Source organism: Erythrolamprus reginae, chromosome 8, assembly GCF_031021105.1.
Source record: "Erythrolamprus reginae isolate rEryReg1 chromosome 8, rEryReg1.hap1, whole genome shotgun sequence".
NCBI classification, from domain to species: Eukaryota; Metazoa; Chordata; class Lepidosauria; order Squamata; family Dipsadidae; genus Erythrolamprus; species Erythrolamprus reginae.
This window is the reverse complement of record NC_091957.1, coordinates 7837632-7858490: the sequence shown is the minus strand read 5'-3', so window position 1 is coordinate 7858490 and position 20859 is coordinate 7837632. Positions and strand designations below refer to the sequence as shown.

Sequence of the window (20859 nt, the reverse complement as noted above, 5' to 3'; positions counted from 1 at the left end):
TTCAGTTCTGGAGACCTCACCTACAAAAAGATATTGACAAAATTGAACGGGTCCAAAGACGGGCTACAAGAATGGTGGAAGGTCTTAAGCATAAAACGTATCAGGAAAGACTTAATGAACTCAATCTGTATAGTCTGGAGGACAGAAGGAAAAGGGGGGACATGATCGAAACATTTAAATATGTTAAAGGGTTAAATAAGGTTCAGGAGGGAAGTGTTTTTAATAGGAAAGTGAACACAAGAACAAGGGGACACAATCTGAAGTTAGTTGGGGGAAAGATCAAAAGCAACGTGAGAAAATATTATTTTACTGAAAGAGTAGTAGATCCTTGGAACAAACTTCCAGCAGACGTGGTAGATAAATCCACAGTAACTGAATTTAAACATGCCTGGGATAAACATATATCCATCCTAAGATAAAATACAGAAAATAGTATAAGGGCAGACTAGATGGACCATGAGGTCTTTTTCTGCCATCAGACTTCTATGTTTCTATGTTTCTATGTTAGTGACTGGAAGTTCTACTGTATGTCTTACTTCCCTGGTTTTGGTGAGTGTTACACTGGTCAACAAACAAAAAAATCATCAGCAAAAGTAATATGTCTGTTTTATGGAGTTTGATGTGCTGATTCCAAAAATATGCTTAGTTTTGCTCTATCACATAAAGTGTCTGATATAGAAGCATTTTTGTTATTATGTTATTTCTGATCTGTAGATTACTTCTTTTCTTAATGCTGCCAGTATATTTCCTATACCTTATAACAACGATGCTGCTCCATGGAAACTATACCTGCTACAGAATAACTATATACATTTTTTAAATCCGAACAAAAAAATGATTTGGGAAAGTTCAAGGTCAACTGCGATGATTACAAAAAAATATTTTTTGTAGACCTGTTTTATCTGCCCACTGCAAAGAACAGTTTGATTCAAACTTTTAATGATAGTGCCATTTATTTTTCTTATTTTTTCATGAACAAAGCCGCTCTTCCTTTTCGGCGAAAGTTGCAAAAAAACGTTACAAGCGGAGATGGCGAGAGGCAGCCAGGAGCCGTAATTTATCTTTCCCTTGTTTTATTTGAGGTTAATTTAAACCTCAGTGTGTGTGAATCTCTGTGTGTTTTCTAGTGTTGCTCATCTCTTTAGGTAGCCTGTGTGGGGCTGCTGTGGATCTTTCCGCAGCACGGGGTTTTTTCCGTGTGACTCAGGGTTCCCCAAAATTATTCCACACCTGTCTTAAAACAGGCCTGGTTTCCACAATCCCATGGTCAGGGAAATTTGTACTGGAAACAGAAAAGTTGGTTTTCCTAGCCACAGGGAAGGCAAGGGTTAGGGTTCTTGGTTGTTGTTGTTTTGGGCTCTTTTGCAGCTTGACTTCTTTCATTTTGAGATACCGGCGTTGGGTTTTATTTTTAAAGCCTTGGAAATAAACTAGGGGAAGGTTGCAATTATGGGCAAGCAGGTAAGCGCCGTTGTTGGTGTTTAAGGATTTAAATCAGCTAGGATTGTAAGTAAGTTTCCCCGTGTGGTCAAAAAACCTCCAAGGAACTGCCCAAAATTAGTACTTCCAATTGGAAAGTGTGGTATCCCACTAAAGCGGCTATCATTTCTTCACAGAGTTGTGTGATACTGTCTTCCCATTGACAACTGCCCACCCAATGGGAACGGTCACTTCCCATTGTGTGATACTGTCTTTCCATTGACAACTGGCCATGCCATTCTGAAATTTTTCCCCCTGTTGCAGCTGGGTTTTCAGCATAAATCTTTCTTAAAAGATGGACAGATGGATAGACAGCTTTTCTTTCTGTGTGAGTTCTTCCAGAGAGGGTTTGGCTTCGTTGCTTGATCACAGGAAGTTATGTTTAGGATGACTGTAAAATTTAATTTTTTGGGGGTGGGGGGAACATAATCCTAAACTGGAGACAAGAGAGGGTCCAAGAACAGAAGGCGTTGGAGAGGGAGGAGGAGAAGAAGGAGAAGGAGGGAATGGAAGTTTGAGAGTTGGAAATGGAGGAGGAGGAAAGGGAGAAGGAGGAGAGGGAGAAGGAGAGGGAGAAGTAGGACAAGGAGACACAGAAAGAGAAGGAGAAGGAGAAGGAGGAGAGGGAGAGGGAGAAAAAGAAGTAGGGAATGTGAGGGAATGGAAATATGAGAGAGAGTTGGAAAGGAAAAAGGAGAAGAGGGAGTTGGAGAGTGAGAAGGAAGAGAAGGAGAAGGAGAAGGGGGATGAAAGTTGGACAGGGAGTTGGAGAGGGAGAAGAGGGAGAGGGAGAAGGAGTAGGACAAGGAGACACAGAAAGAGAAAGAGGAGAAGAAGGAGAAGGAGGGAATGGAAATTTGAAAGAGAGTTGGAAAGGGAGAAGGAGAAGAAGATGGAGTTGGAGAGGGAGAAGGAAGAAGGAAGAGAAGGAGAAGGAGGGGATGAAAGTTGGACAGGGAGTTGGAGAGGGAGAAGAAGGAGAGGGAGAGGGAGAAGGAGAGAGAGAAGGAATAAGACAAGTAGATACAGAAAGAGAATGAGGAGGAGGAGGAGAGGGAGAAAGAGAAGGAGGGAATGTGAGGGAATGTAAGTTTGAGAGAGAGTTGGAAATGGAGAAGGAGGAGAAGAGAGAGTTGGAGAGAGAGGAGGAGAGGGAAGGGATGAAAGTTGTACAGGGAGTTGTATAGGGAGAAGGAGGAGGAGGAGGAGGAGGGGATGAAAGTTGGACAGGGAGTTGGAGAGGGAGAAGGAAAAGGAGGAGGAGAAGGAGAGGGAGAAGGAGGAGGACAAGGAGACACAGAAAGAGAAAGAGGAGAAGGAAAGGGAGAAGGAGAAGGATTAGAAGAAGGAGAAGGAGAGGGAGGAGGAGAAGGAGATGGAGCAGGACAAAGATAAGGACAAGGACAAGGAGACACAGAAAGAGAAGGAGAAGCAGGACTGTGGGGTCCTTGATGCTCTCCTAGCTTGGGTGTCTTCTTGCAAACACTTCATTGCCTAAACAGACTAGCACTGATGTTACCTAATGAAACATCTGCAGGAAAACAACCCAACTCATAGAGCATCAAGAATACCTCACTTCAACCCCAAGCTACAAAATATTCTCCTTTCAAGCATCAAATTATTATTAATATTCTCTTTTCTTTGACCACCAGCTCCCCCAGATATCTTTGGACAATAACATCTAGTGTTTCCAACCAGCATGGTCAGGAACTGTGAATGTAGCCATCTCAAATCCTCTTGCAAATTTATGGCGAGCTTTCAACTTCTCTACGGTACGAATCCCATCCTGTGTGCTCGCGATCGCAACTAAACTAAGATCCTCTTTCAGCCGTAGAAAGCCTTCCATCTTTGGTGCCTTCTCTGAGGCATCCTCTCCAGCCCCCCCCCCCTCCTTTCCCTTCCTGCCATTGTCTAACATTCCTTGGCTAAGCTGTCATCCCTCAAATCACCATCAGTGGTGGGGATGGTGGCCTCAGAGAAGATGAGGATGGCCAGGACAAATAAGAGTGTCAGACCACAGTCTGGACAAATAAGGTCAAGGGCAGCGGAGGTCAAAGAACACCACAAGCCACAGGGACACTGCAGTTGTGTGTTTGTGACAATCCTCCCTTGCATTCAGTAAAAGGTGTCCTCCCCCATCCTGTAATTTTATCCGGCAGCCTCTAAATGGCTTTTCCTGAACAATTGAGTTATCAAATTCATTGTCACGTCGCCTTAACCTTTCTGTATGTTCAGCAAAGCTCTGGTAATAAAAGCTTTTTTCTTTTTTTGTATTCTGGATGAAATCATCCTCTCCCCCTGGCTTCCCCCTCCCTCCTCCAAATCCTGCTTGCTTTCTCTTTCCTCCCCCCCCCCTTTCGTTTTTATTACCAGTTATTTTTTCCCCCTTTCTTTCCAGCTACCTAATGAGACCTCCAGGGATACACAGGTATAAAATGCGTTATGGTTCGCTTCTAAAAGCCAGCATCAATAAAGGACCCATGGCAGGTGGGGAGGGAGGGAGGAAGGGAAGAAGGGAGGGAAGGAAGGAGGGAAGGAAAGAAAGAGAGAGAGAGAGAGAGAGAGAAGGAGAAAGGAAAGAGAAGGGGAAAAAGTAGAAGCAATGAAGGGGAGAGAGGGAGAGAAAGGGGGGAAGGAGAGAGAGAAGGAAGCAGGCAAGCAAGAAGGAAGGAAGAGAAAGGAGGGAAGGGAAAGAGATGAAGGCATGAAGGGTGAGGGAAAGATCGGAAGGAAGGAGAAAAGAGAAGGTGGGGAAAGGGAGAGAAAGGGATAAAGGGAGGGATGGAAGAGAAGGAGGGTGAGAAGAAAAGAGGGAAGGAAGGAGAAAAGAAGGGAGAGAAAAGGAAAGGGATGGAAGGTCAAAAGGAGGGGAGGAAGAGCGAGCGAAGGAAGGAAGGGAATGGGAAGGGGGGAAGAAAGAAAGAAAGAAAAGAAGGGGAAGAGGAGGAGAAGAGGAAAGGGAAAGAGTCGAAGTGATGAAGGGGGAAGGAGGGAGGAAAAGGAAGGAAGGAGGGAGAGAAGGAAGCAAGCAAGCAAGCAGGAAGGAAGGAAGGTGAGAAGAGAAAGGAGGGAAGAGCAAAGAGACAAAGGCATGAAGGATGAGGGAAGAATAGGAAGGAAGGAAGGAAGGAGAAAAGAGAAGGGAGGGAAGGGAGGAAGAATTGAAGGGAGGGGAGAAACAGAAGGAGGGTGGGAAGAAAAGAGGGAGGGAGGGGGGAGGGAATGAATGAATGAAGGAAGGAAGGAAGGAAGGAGGGAGGGAGGGATGTAGAAAAGAGAAGGTAGGGGATGGGAAGAGGGAGAGGGATGAAGGAAGGAAGGAAAGGGCGAACAGGAGGCACTTATTGTGTTAAACCCATTGATGGGAACAACACTTTTTCTCCATTTTTGCCAACCCATCTTTGTACTTTTTTTCCTTTCTTGTTTTGCACTCTTACCTTTACTCGTGGAGGTTTCATCCAGTGTTGGATGCCCTGCAATGTTTCATTGGCAGGTAACAGGATGGGCTCGGTGTGATGTTCTGGGCACAGGATGGTGCATTCGGCTCCTTTGAAAAGGATAAAAAGGCCGAGAGGAAATCAATGCCTTCATATCATAGATCTTCACACACACACTCTACTTGCCCCTTCCTTGAGGCGAACATTTCAACAGCATCAATTCCGCAAGCGACCTACTGTTTTAATTGGGCCCCGAATATTGTTTTTATAGATACATAAAGCAGGTGGCTGACAACAATCACAATATTTGATAAACATATAGATACACATTTATTTCCCTTTGTTCCTTTCTTTCTTTCTTTCTTTCTTTCTTTCTTTCTGTTTCTTTGTTCTTTTCCATTTCTTTTCTCTTTTCTTTTCTCCCCCTTCTTTTTCTTACATAAATGTGCATCCCGATGTACAACTATATATTCAAAATTCATATACACTTCTCAAAAAAATAAATAAAGGGAACACTCAAAGAACACATCCTAGATCTGAATGAACGAAATATTCTCATTGAATACTTTGCTCTGTACAAAGTTGAATGTGCACAACAGCATGTGGAATTATTTATTTTATTTATTTCCTTTTCACTAATACCACCATTTCCTTTGTAATTCTCCATCGTATATTAAGACTCGGAATTGATTGTCAATCAGTGTTGCTTCCTACGTGGACAGTTTGATTTCCCCGAAGTTTGACTTGAAATTATATTGTGTTGTTTAAGTGTTCCCTTTATTTATTTATTTTTGAGCAATGTACATTTGTAATTAATATTTGTACAGTCCCCTTATTTTATGTACCCCTTTCCCACTGATTGTCAATAAAGATTATATTTTTATTAAAAACAAAAAACAAACAGGTGGTTTGCAGCCTCCACTTAACAAGATTTCAAGTAAAACTTGTTGGTAGCTCCAAAGGCAGAAAAAGTAGATCTAACAGACTGATTTGCCTGGTTCTATTAATTCAGAAGGTGACTCTATGCTCAGGCTAAACTGGGAAGGAGGTGAAATCCTGAATATAAGCTAGTTGGGAGAAAAAAAGGGAGACCAACAGTAGGGATTAAATTATCTAATGTATTATCTAATATCCCATTGTTAAATAACAGCGGAACATATGATCTAGGAATGTCTGGTAGTGGAGAAGTTTTGGAAAGAAGTGCAAGAGAATATTAATAGGATGTTAAATATACAATGGACAATTACAAAGGAAATGGTGGTATTAGTCAAAAGGAATGAGATGGGAGATTTTAGAGAAATAAAAGAAGCATTGATAGAAAGCACTCAGGCGGTAATAGTCCTAGGCTGGAAGGATACGACAAAATGGACAATACAAAATTGGTATCGGTACATGGTGGATCATTTTCAGTTTGAGAATATGAACAAGAGGATGAATTCAGCCAATGAAACTAATCTGCGGGAACTGGTGGGGCAATGGGACAAGGATAGGTGGTTAGTAGAATTCAAGACCAAGGTACAAAGAATAAATTAGAATTACTTTATAATATGTACGTGAATAGATCTATTGCTCCTAAATTAAAATGTTATATAGAAAATATGTCCTCATCTTGGTGGAGGGGTAAGAAAGATGTTTGGTGACGGGCCCTTTGAGCACCGAGCACGTTGTTACTTGTTGCATGAATGTTGTATTATTACTATAAAAATCAATTTAAAAAAATTATATGTGCAAAAAAAAAAACTTTTTAAAAAATGAGCTTTTGTTCTTTTGCATGGCTGCTGTCCAAAACACTAACGGACAAAAAGTGTAATTCTTAAATCGGCATTAGAAAGATTGAGAACCACTGCCGGTCTAGAAAATACCTCTTATAACCCCACAGGTATAGGGAGTCCACAACCAAGGCCAAAATTTATGTTGCTAAGTGAGAAGTTTGCTGAGTGAGTTAGGCCCTGTTTTGCAATTTGTTGTTAAGTGAATCTGATTTCCCCATTGGTGTTGTGGCCCACCAATTACCAAAGGAGCTGGTAATTAATAATAATAATTTAATAATTTATTAGATTTGTATGCTGCCCCTCTCCAAGGACTCCTTCCTTCCTTCCTTCCTTCCTTCCTTCCTTCCTTTCTCTCAATCCTTCCTTCCTTTCTTCCTTTCTCTCCTTCCTTTCTTCCTTGCTTGCTTGCATGCTTGCTTCAATCCTTCTTTCCTTCCTTCCTTTCATTCTCTCCTTCCTTCCTTCCTTCCTTTCTCTCCTTCCTTCCTTTTTTTTCTTCCTTCCTTCCTTACTTGCTTGCATGCTTGCTTCAATCCTTCCTTCCTTCCATTCTCTCCTTCCTTCCTTTCTTCCTTTCTCTCCTTCCTTCCTTCCTTCCTTGCTTGCATGCTTGCTTCAATCCTTCCTTCCTTCCTTCCTTCCTTCCTTCATTCCTTCCATCCATCCTTCTCCCATCCTTCCTCTCTGCCTCTCCGCAAAGCAAGCCAAATATGCTTTGCAAGTAATCCAGCAAACCTCGGCAGGTATTCCAAAGGTCACCTGCCGTCTCCAGGGGCAAAAAAACAAAAACAAACACACTACCATCATCTGGAGAAAGGCAACTGTTCATCCGCCTTCCTGCTCGTCCGCTAATGCTGCAATTTACACGCCAGGGAAGCAAAAGCGGCCCTGGAATTGTTTTGATACACAATCCGTAATTGGCTTCATTATAGAGCGATGAGCTCATCCCGACCACGTGCTCTTTTTTCTCTCCGCCCCCCCCTTGGGATGGGTGAAGCGCCGGAGCCCTGATGCTCCACTATAAGCAGGTCTGTAATGAAGGAAGGGGAGGTGGAAGGAGCACATAGAAGAGTGGTGTGTGTGTGTGTGTGCAAATAAACACCCAGCTTCCCTACCGGTTTGAAAAAAAAAAAGACAAAAAGGCAGGTTGCAGACAAGAGAAAACACCGCCTCGCCTTCTTAGGCTGGGATCTAAGGTGTCCAGGGGTGAAATGCTTCCGAGTCAGGGTTCCAAATTGCATCTGAAATTAAATCATGCGTAGATCCAGTGTAGATCCAGTGATAGGCTGCTGCCCCAACGGGGGGTGGGGGGCGCAGTGGGGATAGCAAGTTGATTATTATTATTATTATTATTATTATTATTATTATTATTATTATTATTATTATTATTATTATTGGCAATGGACCAGATTACCTCCGGAACCGCCTGCTACCGCACGAATCCCAGCGACCAATAAGGTCCCACAGAGTTGGCCTTCTCCGGGTCCTGTCGACTAAACAATGTCGTTTGGCGGGCCCCGGGGGAAGAGCCTTCTCTGTGGTGGCCCCGGCCCTCTGGAATCAACTCCCCACGGAGATTAGAACTGCCCCCACCCTCCCTGTCTTTCGTAAACTACTCAAGACTCATTTATACCGCCAGGCACGGGGGAGTTGAGATAGCTCTTCCCCCTAGGCCATTACAAGTTATGCATGGTATGTTTGTGTGTATGTTTGGTTTTATAATAAGGGGTTTTTAGTTGTTTTTTATTATTGGATTGTACATATTGTGTTTATTATTGTTGTTAGCCGCCCCGAATCTGCGGAGAGGGGCGGCATACAAATCCAATAAATTATTATTATTATTATTATTATTATTATTATTATTATTATTATTATTATTATTATGTCAATACAGCACAGCAAACGAGATCACTATGCTGGATTTCGTATTTCATCACCAGTTGGGCGCTTCCCAAGCACCTAGGACTGTGTGATGTAGCGGCGAATTATGTTTGCCAATCCCAGTAAAGCGTCTTTTTGCAATTGACAGATGGAGATTTTTTCAATTCCGATGGTTTTCAAATGTCCGCTGAGATCCTTTGGCACTGCGCCCAGCGTGCCAAGTACCACTGGGACCACTTTCACTGGCTTATGCCAGAGTCGTTGCAGCTCGATTTTTAGATATTCGTTATTATTTTTATTATTATAGATCTTCGATAATGTCAGAAATACCACTGACTGGTGCTAGTAGCTGATACAGGTTGCTGCCAGGATCTTAAATTAGACGATATATGATAAACAGAATCCGAGACCAAGCTACAAGAAATAAATTGGAATCATTCTATAATATGTAAATAGATATATTGCTCTTGGGTCAAGTGGACTATATACGAAACACCCCCGATTTGGTGGTGGGGTATGTGTGTGTGTCTGGGTGGTGGGCACATTTCACTATGCACTGTTTTATGTTGTGTGTATACTAAACTTGTTAAAAATTAATAATTTTTTTTTTTAAAAAATAGATCTTCCTTAATGTCAGAAATACCACTGACTGGTGTTAGTGGTTGATACAGGTTGCTGCCAGGATCCTAAGTATGAACCAAGTAGCTGCTGTTGTTGTTGTCTAATCTAATCCAAGCAAAGACAACCATTCTAGAAAGATTAATTAGGTGTGAACAATTAGATTCACACAGGAAGAGCTCAAATAGTTATTCAGTTGTTTGGTTATTTAGTGATTTAGGGTTTTTAAATAATAATAATAATAATAATAATAATAATAATAATAATAATAATAATAATAATAATAATAATAATAATAATAATAATTATTATTATTATTATTATTATTATTATTATTATTATTATTCAGGAGTTGCTGTTGGGTTCGCAATGAGGGCCAACCGAGGACAAACAAAGAAAAAAAAGAGAGAGAGAGAGAGATGAGCTCAGGTTTGACTCCACTACCCTGCTTCTTCATGTCTTAAATCAAGAGTCCCCGACCTTGGCAACATTAAAACATATGGACTTCAACTCCCAGAATTCTTCAGCCAGCCATGCTGCAGGTTGTATACCATGATGGCTGAGTGAGGAATTCTGGGAGTTGAAGGTGCACAAGTGGAGTGGATGAATGAGCGGAGATTGGATGAATGGGTGGAATGTTTGGATGGGTCGGGTTGAAAAGGGTTTTATTGGGGTTAGCTTTAATTTTAGCTTAATTTTTTCAATTTCTAATGGTTTGCTCAAACTGGTCAAAACCGGCAGCAACCTACCACTGCTTCGGGACCTCTGTCTCAAATGACCAATGAAGGTTTCTTGATGTGAACTGAAACTTAAATGTCAAAATACCTATTCCGAAGCCCTCGGGACATTGAAACTTCAGGCTGGCAATCGACGAGGTGGGTGGGAAACATTGTCCTTGCATGTCTGAGCAGAGATGGAAGGATCCACTCCAGTTGCCATCCTTTCGGCAACGAATCACGTTGTTTTCATAGCCCTGGGAAGAGAAAGGAAGAGGTCAGGCAGGAGAACCAAGCAGCGCCCAGAAGAAGGAAGAGGAATTGATTCAGGATCTTAGCCCAACATCTTAATCGTCACATCACACCAGGCTGCGGAAACAATTGGCAGGGAAATTTGTTGTTAATTGCGAAGAAGTGTCCGATCCATCACAACCCCATGGACAACGTTCCTCCAGGGCCTTCATGTCCATTTACTCTTACGCCATCTGCTTCAGTGACTACATCCAACCACCTCATTCCTTGTTGTTCCCTTCTTCTTTTGCCTTCCATCGTTCCCAGCATTAGGCCCTTCTCCAGTACCTATCTGCAAGAAATTCACCAAGGACCTTCCATTTCAGTCCTGAGCTACAAATATCCTCCTTTAATCACTAGTACAGTGATACCTCTGACCTAAGAATGCCTCTACTTATGAGCTTTTCTAGATAAGAACCGGGCGTTCAAGATTTTTTTTGCCTCTTCTCAAGAATCATTTTCCACTTACGAGTCTCCGAAACTGTAACCGGAAAAGGCAGGGAGAAGCCTCCGTGGGGCCTCTAGGAATCTCCTGGGAGGAAAAAGGGCCAAAAAAGGTGGAGAGAAACCTCTGTGGGGCCTCTCTAGGAATCTCCTGGGAGGAAACAGAGCCAAAAAAGGCAGTGTGAAGCCTCCATGGGGCCTCTCTAGGAATCTCCTGGGAGGAAACAGGGCTGGAAAAAGTGGGGATAAGCCTCCGTGGGGCCTCTCTACAAAATGCTGTATTGTATTCATTTGGAGCACTCAGGCTCCTACTTCTCTGTGCTTTGACAAATTGAACAGACAAGGTAGGGGTCAACAAGACTCACAGATTGAAGGTCTTCCTCTTTGCACTTAATCTGACACACACTGTCGAACTGGAAGCCGTTGGTGCAATGGTACAGCCCATGAAATTTGGAAGGAGGGGGGTCACAGGTCACAGGGATGCAGGCTCCTTCCGTCCACGTCCCATCTTGGCCACACTGGATCTTAAATGTCCTCCTTCCATAGATGCAAAGGCAGAGAGGGAGAGAGGGAGGGAGAGAGGGAGGGGGAGAGAGAGAGAATGAGAGAGATTGGGAGAGGAGGGAAGAGAGGGGGATAGAGAGTAAGAGAGAGAGGGGAAGAAAAGGAGAAAGTGGGAGAGAGAGGGGGAGGGAGAGAGAATGAGAGGGGGAGGGAGAGAGAATGAGAGAGGGAGGGAGGGAGAGAGAAAAGGAGAGAGAGGGAGAGAGGGGGAGGAAGAGAGAATGAGAGAGAGGGAGAGAGAGGGGGGGAAGAGAGGGGGAGAGAGAGGGGGAGGGAGAGAGGGAGGGAGAGAGGGGGGAGAGGGAGAGAGAGGAAGAGAGAAGGAGGAGCAAGAGAGAGGGGGGAGAAAGGGAGAGTTGTGTATGTTTTGTATTGTTTCTGCGTGCTTTTTTAATGTAAATATTCCATAAAGATTTAAAAAAATAAATAAATTTGGAGTTTATTTTATAATTTGGCATGAAAGGAGAAAACAAAACATATTGATTGGTGTTTAATTTATTAATATATATTTATAGGATTTCAATAACCTTAGTTATTATAAGCACACATATTAGATAAAAATGGTAATAAAAGTATAACATATACATTAAATTATGTATAAGCAAGAATTGATTGAGATAAATTACCATATGATAACCCTAGAGGTGTATGTGTATAAATGTATTGTTTTGTTTTGTTTCTTTTTAAAAAAAAATAATCTTTATTGAATATAAATATAAAAAAGACAAACACACTGCAAGACACACACAAAAAATTAAATATATACAGGTCTGTATCAGGGTATTTGAATACAAGACATTTAACAGACATGTCAACCATTCTGTTTGACTATAGTTTCCTGCAGTCTATTTGTAGCGTCCTATAAGTATAAGTATCCTAAGTACATATATAATTTAATTTAATTTAATTAAAATAATTTAATTTGATCCCTTAATTTTCAAATTCAGCAAAATAACATGACACACACACACACACACACACACACACACACACACACACACACACACACACACACACATATATATATATATATATATATATATATATATATATATATATATGTAGATTGTTCTGAGTTCGGGTTTTGCCCTGTGTAATATTTTGCATGTCTATGCGACGTTTCGGTGAAATCACATTCACCATCATCAGGCTGAAGTTTTGAGCTTCGTGTTGCTGTAGATATGGAATGTTTGTAACTGCCATTTCTTCCTTATATATAGTGTTGGGGGTGGAGATTTGGTATGAATGTAGCAAATAGATTGGGTGACTATGTTTTAGTGATTTGATTGGTTGGTGGAATCACACTTACTTGAAAGATTGATATGGTGATTATTCTGATATGTTTTTTTGTTTAAGGCTGGTTTCCAAATCTCTGGTAGGCAGGACGTGTCATCTCTTTTATTCATGCATAGGGGGCGTTTCTCAATCTCTATAGCTTCTCTAGTAATTCTTCTGTATAAATTATATATATATATATATGTATGTATGTATGTATGTATGTAGATTGTTCTGAGTTCGGGTTTTGCCCCGTGTAATATTTTGAGTGTCTATGCGACGTTTCGGTGAAATCACATTCACCATCATCAGGCTGAAGTTGTAAGCTTCGTGCTGCTGTAAATATAGTAAAGTCCAATATTCAAGCATTTAAATATTTTTTTGTTCTTTTTTTCTTTTTTTAATGTATATAACCAAATAAAAAAATATTTTTTAATGGAAAAGTGTGCACTTCCGAACCAGTAGGGGAGGTAAGTATATTTCACTGCTGGGTGCCCCCAAAATTTAGGGACTCACGAAAGAATGCAGAGAAAACCCACAAAGGTGATTAAAAGACTGGAGGCTAAAACATACCAAGAATGGGGGACGGAATTGAATGCATCCAATTGAATAAAAAAAGAGCTAGGGGAGACACGATAGCAGCCTCCCAATATTTGAGGAGCTGCCCCAAAGAAGGCTGGGGGAGGGGGAGGTCCACATATTCCCCAAATGGAAGAAGAAACAACAGATGGAAACTAAGCCAGCAGAGAAACAACCTAGAACTTACGGAGAAATTTCCTAACAGTGAGGACAATTAACCTTTGGAGCCTTCAGAAGTTGTGGCCTCCCCAACACTGGAGGTTTTTAAGAAGAGATTGCACAATCGTTTGTTGAGATGGTTGAATGTGTGTGTGTGTGTGTGTGTGTGTGTGTGTTGGACTAGAATTCCTCCAAGGTCCCTTCCAACTCTGTTATACAGTTAGGGATCAAGATCAACAACACTTTCCCTTCCTTGGGGTTGGCTGTTTATTTGCGAGCCACACAGGGAAGCTATGAATGTTTGCAAAAGGAGACACACAAACACACTCAGGCCAAACAGCCCCTTTGGGGAAGGGTGGGGTGGAAACAACAACAACAAAAACCCTCCTTCTACATTCAACCATAAAACCATCTGTCACAATAGTCCTACCTGTCAAGGACTACTTCAGCTTCAACCATAACAATAAAACCAACACACAATAGATGCAAACTTAATGTAAACCGCTCCAAACTTGTCTGCAGAAAATACGACTTCAGCAATAGATTGATCAATGCCTGGAATGCACTACCTGACTCAGTGGTTTCTTCCCAAACCTCCAAAACATCAAACCTAGACTGCCTACTGTCAACCTCACCCCATTCTTAGAGGTCTGTTAGGGGCGTGCAAAGGCGCACCATTGTGCCCAGGGCACATTCAGGGGTGGGCAGCAGGCAGGACAGGGTGGAACGCAGTTCCACCAGTGGAAATGAAGATGCGTGTGTAGCTCCAGCTGATCGGCGTCTGTCACTTCCTAGTTTTTTCAGCTTGGCTCTCCTTTTTTTCCCCTGCTGCTGCTTCTGCTGCGTCTGCGCTCCTTGCTTTTTCCCTCTTTCCTCCTTTCTGGCCTCAGATGAGCTTCCCTCTCTCCTGCCCGGCTTCCCTCCAGCCTTCCGCGGCCACCTCCCACCTGAGGTGCAAGCAGAAGGCGTGGGTGGAAGCGGCGCTGGCAGCATTTATGCTTCTGGCAGCACTTATTTGCCTAACTACCCAGCCTGAGGCGGGGGGCGACCCAGGAAGGAGAGTGTGGGAAACGCAAAGCAAATTGTCACCCCAGAGAGCGACACTGGTAAGGTTGTAAGCCGAGGACTTAACAGTTCACTTGAACGATGATGATTGTTCAAGCCACTCCCACCAGATCACATGGTCAGCAAGCCACTCCTACCCAGTCACATTACCCTTAAGCCACACCCACAAAATAAGCCACATCTACAGTGTGACAATAAAAATTTTGGCTGCCCATTACTGGGCACATTGCTACTAGTGTCGCTACGGGCGTGCTGTGCCTGCAGCTTCGGTTGTCGGCCATACATGCACAAACAACCCTGGTGTGTTCTTGCTTCCTCATGTGTGCAGGGAGCAAAAAAATGCACCGAAATCTCCTGAGGGGAGGTGGGCGCATATGCGGAAGCAAAGGAAAAAAGCCAAAATCTGCATCCGCTCGTGAGATTTTTCTTCCGAGTGTGCTACTGCACTAGTAGCAACCCATTACTGAGTGTACCTACTGTCCCTCTCCTACTGTCATCATTTATTTTATTTTATTTTATTTTATTTTATTTTTTTATTCATTTTATTTTATTCATTTTATTTTATTTTATTTTATTATTTTTTATTTTATTTTTTTTATTTTAATTTATTATTATTTTTTAGTTTTACTTTATTTTATTTTGTTTGTTTTGTTTGGTATACAAAGATATAATAATATTTATATTCATATAGTAAGAGAGAAACATTAGGACAGGGGACGGAAAGCACTCTGGTGCACTTATGCACGTCCCTTACTGACCTCTTAGGAATCGGGAGAGGTCAACAGTGGAGAGTCTAAAGGTAAAATTTTTGGGATGATACTACAGAGTCCAGTAGTGAGTTACGTGCATCAACTCCTTGGTTACTAAAGTCGTATTTGGAGCTGTTGACTTTAAGTTTGTATCTGTTGCGTGCTCGTGTGCTCTTGTGGTTGAAGCTGAAGTAGTCATTGACAGGAAGGACATTGTAGCAGATGATTTTATGGGCTATGCTTAGGTCAGGTTTAAGGCGACGTAGTTCTAAGCATTCTAAACCTAGGATTTTAAGTCCAGTTGTGTAGGGTATTCTGTACTTACTTTGTTTATGCTTATGTTTATACCCCCTGTCCTATAGTCTCTCCTATATCTCCTATATCTTCTCTTCTATCACTTCTATCTCTTCTATTCATTATATCTCTTCTATCTCTTTTATTCATTGTATCTCTTCTATCTCTTCTATCCATTATATCTCTTCTATCTCTTCTATCCATTATATCTCTTCTATCTCTTTTATCTCTTATATTTTCTGCTATTCTCTCTAGTTATATTTTACTCCTATACAGTATTTCTCTTTTATGCTCTCTTTGATACATTCTACTGGTATGTATCCTCTATAACCTTTATTGTGTATTATTGTGTATTGGACAAAACAAATAAATAATAAAATAAATGTTTGACAAACAAAATTGCAAATGAATACAACGAAACAGAATTTTCAAACGCTTTGTGGCCAAGAAAGCCAGAAGATTCTGGTGCTGTTTTTTTTTTTTAATGTGGCAGTGTAGTTCTTCCCCCACCCCTCCCCTCCCTCCCCTCCTCCAAGTCGTAAAAAAACAACAACAACTTAGGATAGTGTGAAAGTTTTCCCACCGAGGTTCAAAGGGGGCTCCCCAGGTTGCGATACCAAAGGGCATTTGGCAGAAGAAGGCGGGTGGCCCAAAGCTGACTTGTGAATGAAAAGACATAGAAATGCAGAACGGGAGTGGAAAACTTAACAGGCCTCTTTCTTTCTCTTTTAAATAAGAAGCGGGTCCAAAATGGTCTCTTTCCCCCCCCCTTGCAAAGGGACCCATGAAAGACCTTTCCACTTAAGCCCCCTGTGAGAATGAAAGAAGGAAAGGAAGGAAAGGAAGAAAGGAAGAAAGAAAGAAAGAAAGAAAGAAAGAAACAGGCAAAAAATAAAGGCCAGATATCCTTTTCTGTAGTGAAAAGAAAGAAAGAAAGAAAGGAAGGAAGGAAGGAAGGAAGGAAGGAAGGAAGGAAAAAGAAAGAAATAAAGAAACAGGCAAAAAATAAAGGCCAGATATCCTTTTCTGTAGTGGAAAGAAAGAAAGAAAGAAAGAAAGAAAGAAAGAAAGAAAGAAAGAAAGAAAGAAAGAAAGAAAGAGGCAAAAAATAAAGGCCAGATATCCTTTTCTGTAGTGGAAAGAAAGAAAGAAAGAAAGAAAGAAAGAAAGAAAGAAAGAAAGAAGAAGAGGCAAAAAATAAAGGCCAGATATCCTTTTCTGTAGTGGAAAGAAAGAAAGAAAGAAAGAAAGAAAGAAAGAAAGAAAGAAAAGAGAGAGAGAGAATAAAGGACAGGCCTTTTCTCTAGTGAAGATTTTAAAAATCCCAAGGGATTTTGAGCAGCCCTATTTAAGAATGGAGGGGGGGGTACCCTGACCTAACCTCCTCTGCTCTCATTAACACCTCCCCAACCTCCAGGAGGGAGGGCTTTTCTCACTTCTGTAAGCTCTCCTTGCAAATTGCAAAGGCAGGGATGAGATAGAAAGGAAAGGAGTGGATCCTTTGTAGACGGGTCCTTCATCAGCCCCAGGGCCGAGTTTACAGTGTGGGGCAGGGGTGGTGGTTCATTTAAGCCCACCTCAATGGTTTTAGGAATCAGATCAAGCAAGCAAAACTCTACAAAAAGTGCAGAGGAGAGCAACCAGGATGATTAGGTGACTGGAGGCGAAAACATACAATGAACAGTTGCAGGAACTGGGCCTGGCTAGATCTAGTGAAGAGAAGGACCAAGGGAGACAGGATAGCAACATTCCAATATTTGAGAGGCTGCCATAGAGAGGAGGGGGGTCAAGCTATTTTCCAAAGCATCAGAAAGCCAGGCAAGGAATAATGGATGGAAACTGACCAAGGAGAGATTCAATCTGGAAATAAGGAGAAATTTCCTAACAGTGAGAACAATCAACCCCATGGAACAGAAGTTGCCTTCAGAAATTGTGGGAGCTTCATCACTGGAAACTTTCAAGAGACTGGACGGCCATCTGTCAGAAATGATGTAGGGTCTCCGGTTTGGGCAGAGGGGGTTGGACTAGATGACCTACAAGGTCCCATTCAACTCTATCAATCTGTTAAAAAAACCCTAGAATTGAGATTCCCATGATTGTCCCAACGGTGCTTTTTTCTGAAAGGCAACTGGAGTTTCTTCATCTTGAAGGATCCTTGGTGGTCTCTGAGTTTGCTTGTTCCCTTGCAGATGTTCTAAAGAAACATCTGCAAGAAAACAAGTCAGCTTAGCAAGCACCAAGGTCTCCTTGTTTCAACCCTGAGCTACCATTCTTGTACCTAAGACATAAGGTGTCCTAAACAATGATCCACTGAAGAACACAAAGAACATTGAGAAGATACTAGCTATTTATTTGCTTTCTGTGAAGGTCTGGGACATGATAGCTTGTCTGATTTTTAAATGGTTTAGAACAGTTTGATCTTTTTCAATATTATACTTCACCAAAAAAAATATGATTGTTCACAACAGTCCCTTCCCTCCCTGTAAGACCCAATTGTAAGTATTTGCCATCTAAGTTGAAAAAAATGTGATAAGTGGTTAATGGACACCTTACATTGCCTTCTAGAAGTTTTGGACAACAGTGTCAAGCCTGAAAAAGATGTGGAGACTCTAGAAAGAATGCAAAGAAGAGCAAAAAAGATGATTAGGGGACTGGAGGCTAAAACATACGAAGAACGGTTGCGGGAACTGGGCATGGCTAGTTTAATGACAAGAAGGACCAGGGGAGACAGGATAGCAGCCTTCCAGTATTTGGTATCAAGCTATTCTCCAAAGTACCTGAAAGCAGGACAAGAAGCAAGTAACCAAGGAAAGAAGCAAACATCAGCCGTCTCCTCCCACAAATGATTGTATGACTGTAACTTTGTCGCTTGTATCCTTATTGAGTTATATTGACTGGTTCCTAATGTGATTGGATTGCTTATTTCTACCTAGACTATAGTGTTGTATCTTTTTATTCTTGACGAATGTATCTTGTCTTTTTCTGTACGCTGAGAGCATCTGCACCAAAGACAAATTCCTTGTGTGTCCAATCACACTTGGCCAATAAAGAATTCTATTCTATCTTATCCTCTATTCTATTCTATTGCATTCTACTCTATTGCTCTGCTCTACTGTTCTGTTCTGTTCTACTCTACTCCTTTACTCTACTCTTCTGCTCTGCTCTACTGTTCTGTTCTGTTCTATACTCTATTATTCTATTCTATTCTATTCTATTCCATTCCATTCACATTCCATTCCATTCCGTGTCCAAAAATCAAGCTACAGACAAATGCAAAGACCACAGAGGGCAGAGAAACCACCTACTTCCTTGTTTTCCGCAAAGGTCCAGGAACGTGGTAGCCTGGTCTGCACTTATACTTGCAGGCGGAGCCCACTTTATGTTTCTGAAGCCGGCAACGGACAGTCTGCAGGTCAGCGTTGTGAATCAGAAGAGGTGCCTTGCACATCAGCTCACAAAGAGCCTCGGGGAAGGACCACAGCCCGTCTTCCAAGCAGGTCAAATGGTTATTGCTTCCTGGGAGAGATGGGGAAAAAAACAAAACACAAACCATTGTCAGATGGCTGCAAGCGGCTATAAACACTGCTGGGCCGGAGCAAATAAATCCGTAAAAAGGGGTGCTTGGGGGTTCCATCCCCTGGTGGCCTGCAGAGGGGACAGGAAAGAACCTCTTGAGTGTCGTTCTCACAGGCGGGGTTCTTCTTTTTCTGTGTTATTCTGCCTTCCGCTGTTAAAGGCCACGGCCTTCCTGCCAGCAGCCTGCTGGTCTTGCTATGCTTTCCAAAGGGGTTTTTTCCCCTTATTGAGGGGGCTTTTTTAGGTCAAGGAGCAAAGAGTAGAGATTGTTGGAATCTGGTTTTGGGTTTGTTTGTTTATGTGTGTGTGTGTGTGAGAGAGAGAGAGAGAGAGAGAGAGTGGGAGACAAAGAAAGAGAGACAAAGAGACAGAGTAAGGGAGAGAGACAAAAAACAAACAAACACAGAGAGACAGAGAGAGGGGAAAGAGAGAGGGAGAGGGAGAAAGAGAAAAAAGAAAGAAAGAGAGAGAGAGAGAGAGACAGAGTGAGGGGAGAGAGAAAAAGAGAGGGAGAGAGGGAGAAAGAAAAAGAGAGAGAGAGAGAGAGAGAGAGAAACACACAGAGAGACAGAGAGTAGACAGTCAGTCTACTCAATCACATCCACACCATAACATTTAATGGTCAGAAAAGAAGGGAATAATCTAGCTGCCCCATGCCTGGCAACATATATGGGTCTTAAGTGTCTTGCGGAAGGCAAGGTGGATGGGGGCAGTATGAATCTCTGGAGGGAGCTGATTCCAGAGGGCCGGGGCCACCACAGAGAAGGCTCTTCCCCTAGGCCCCGCCAGATGACATTGTCTGGTCGACAGGACCTGGAGAAGGCCGACTCTGTGGGACCTTATCGGCCGCTGGGATTTGTGCGGCAGAAGGTGGTCCATTAAGTAATCTGGTTCGATGCCATGTAGGACTTTATCACCTCTATCATATTGGAAATGTAAGACAAAACAAACAGACCACACAAAGTGTCAACTAATGAGTTGACTTTCATTTTTAACAGCCTAAAGATACAGCATATCCTTCTTCTCTATGTTTTGGGGAAAAGATCAAAAGCAACATGAGAAAATATTATTTTACTGAAAGAGTAGTAGATCCTTGGAACAAACTTCCAGCAGACGTGGTTGGTAAATCCACAGTAACTGAATTTAAACATGCCTGGGATAAACATCGATCCATCCTAAGATAAAATACAGAAAATAGTATAAGGGCAGACTAGATGGACCAGGAGGTCTTTTTCTGCCGTCAGTCTTCTATGTTTCTATGTTTCTATGTTGAGCCATTTTTATTGATTTGATTTTTGCCTTATCCATTTTGTACTAGTTGTAAAATTAAAAAGAAAGAGTATTAAATTGAATTTAACAACAACTAATGTTAGTATGTATACATTAGTTGCAATCAATCAATTTCTATCCGGTCATAGTCCAGGAACAAATTCTTGGTGTCTCATCCCACACTTAGATTTGCCCCCCGCCCCCAAGTTCCATGGGATTGGGCGGCATATAAATCAAACAGATTAAATTAAATTGAATTAAATTGATGGCACAAGAGCTGCCACAATAGCCGAGGCTTCCTGTTATCCATGCTCTTCCCTGGAACCAAAGGTCGGCCAAAACTATTGGGACATAACCTTTGAGTAAACCTACAACAGACTGCATTGCAATTCCCTGGGTCTGGTAGGACCGGATGGTTTCTCTTGCAAAGGATCGGCCAGGCTGACCATCCATGATTTTTAAAAAAATGCTCAAGTGGCCTTTCCGAATCCAGAACGGGACCTAGAGATCTTTCCGTCTGCTTTGGAGCTGTTGAGGTATTCTTGGATTCTACCGAATGCGCCTTCCCTGGGGCCAGCTGCTCGGCTTTCTTCAGTCTGACTCACTCATCATGTCCACCGCAGTCCAGCATGGGTGATCTCATGCTTCCTTCGGCACGGTGATGAACTGTGACATTAAGAAACAGTGGCTG

General features: G+C 42.1%; 1 protein-coding gene across 1 annotated transcript in view; it reads right to left on the bottom strand.

The window, feature by feature from the left end:
* The window catches only part of PAPPA (pappalysin 1), a 157816-nt gene that overhangs the window by 19000 nt on the left and 117957 nt on the right, over positions 1–20859 (bottom strand). The window contains 4 exon segments of the mRNA XM_070759604.1: positions 4917–5026; positions 10013–10160; positions 11004–11175; positions 18629–18839. Coding sequence (XP_070615705.1) covers positions 4917–5026; positions 10013–10160; positions 11004–11175; positions 18629–18839 — 641 coding nt within the window.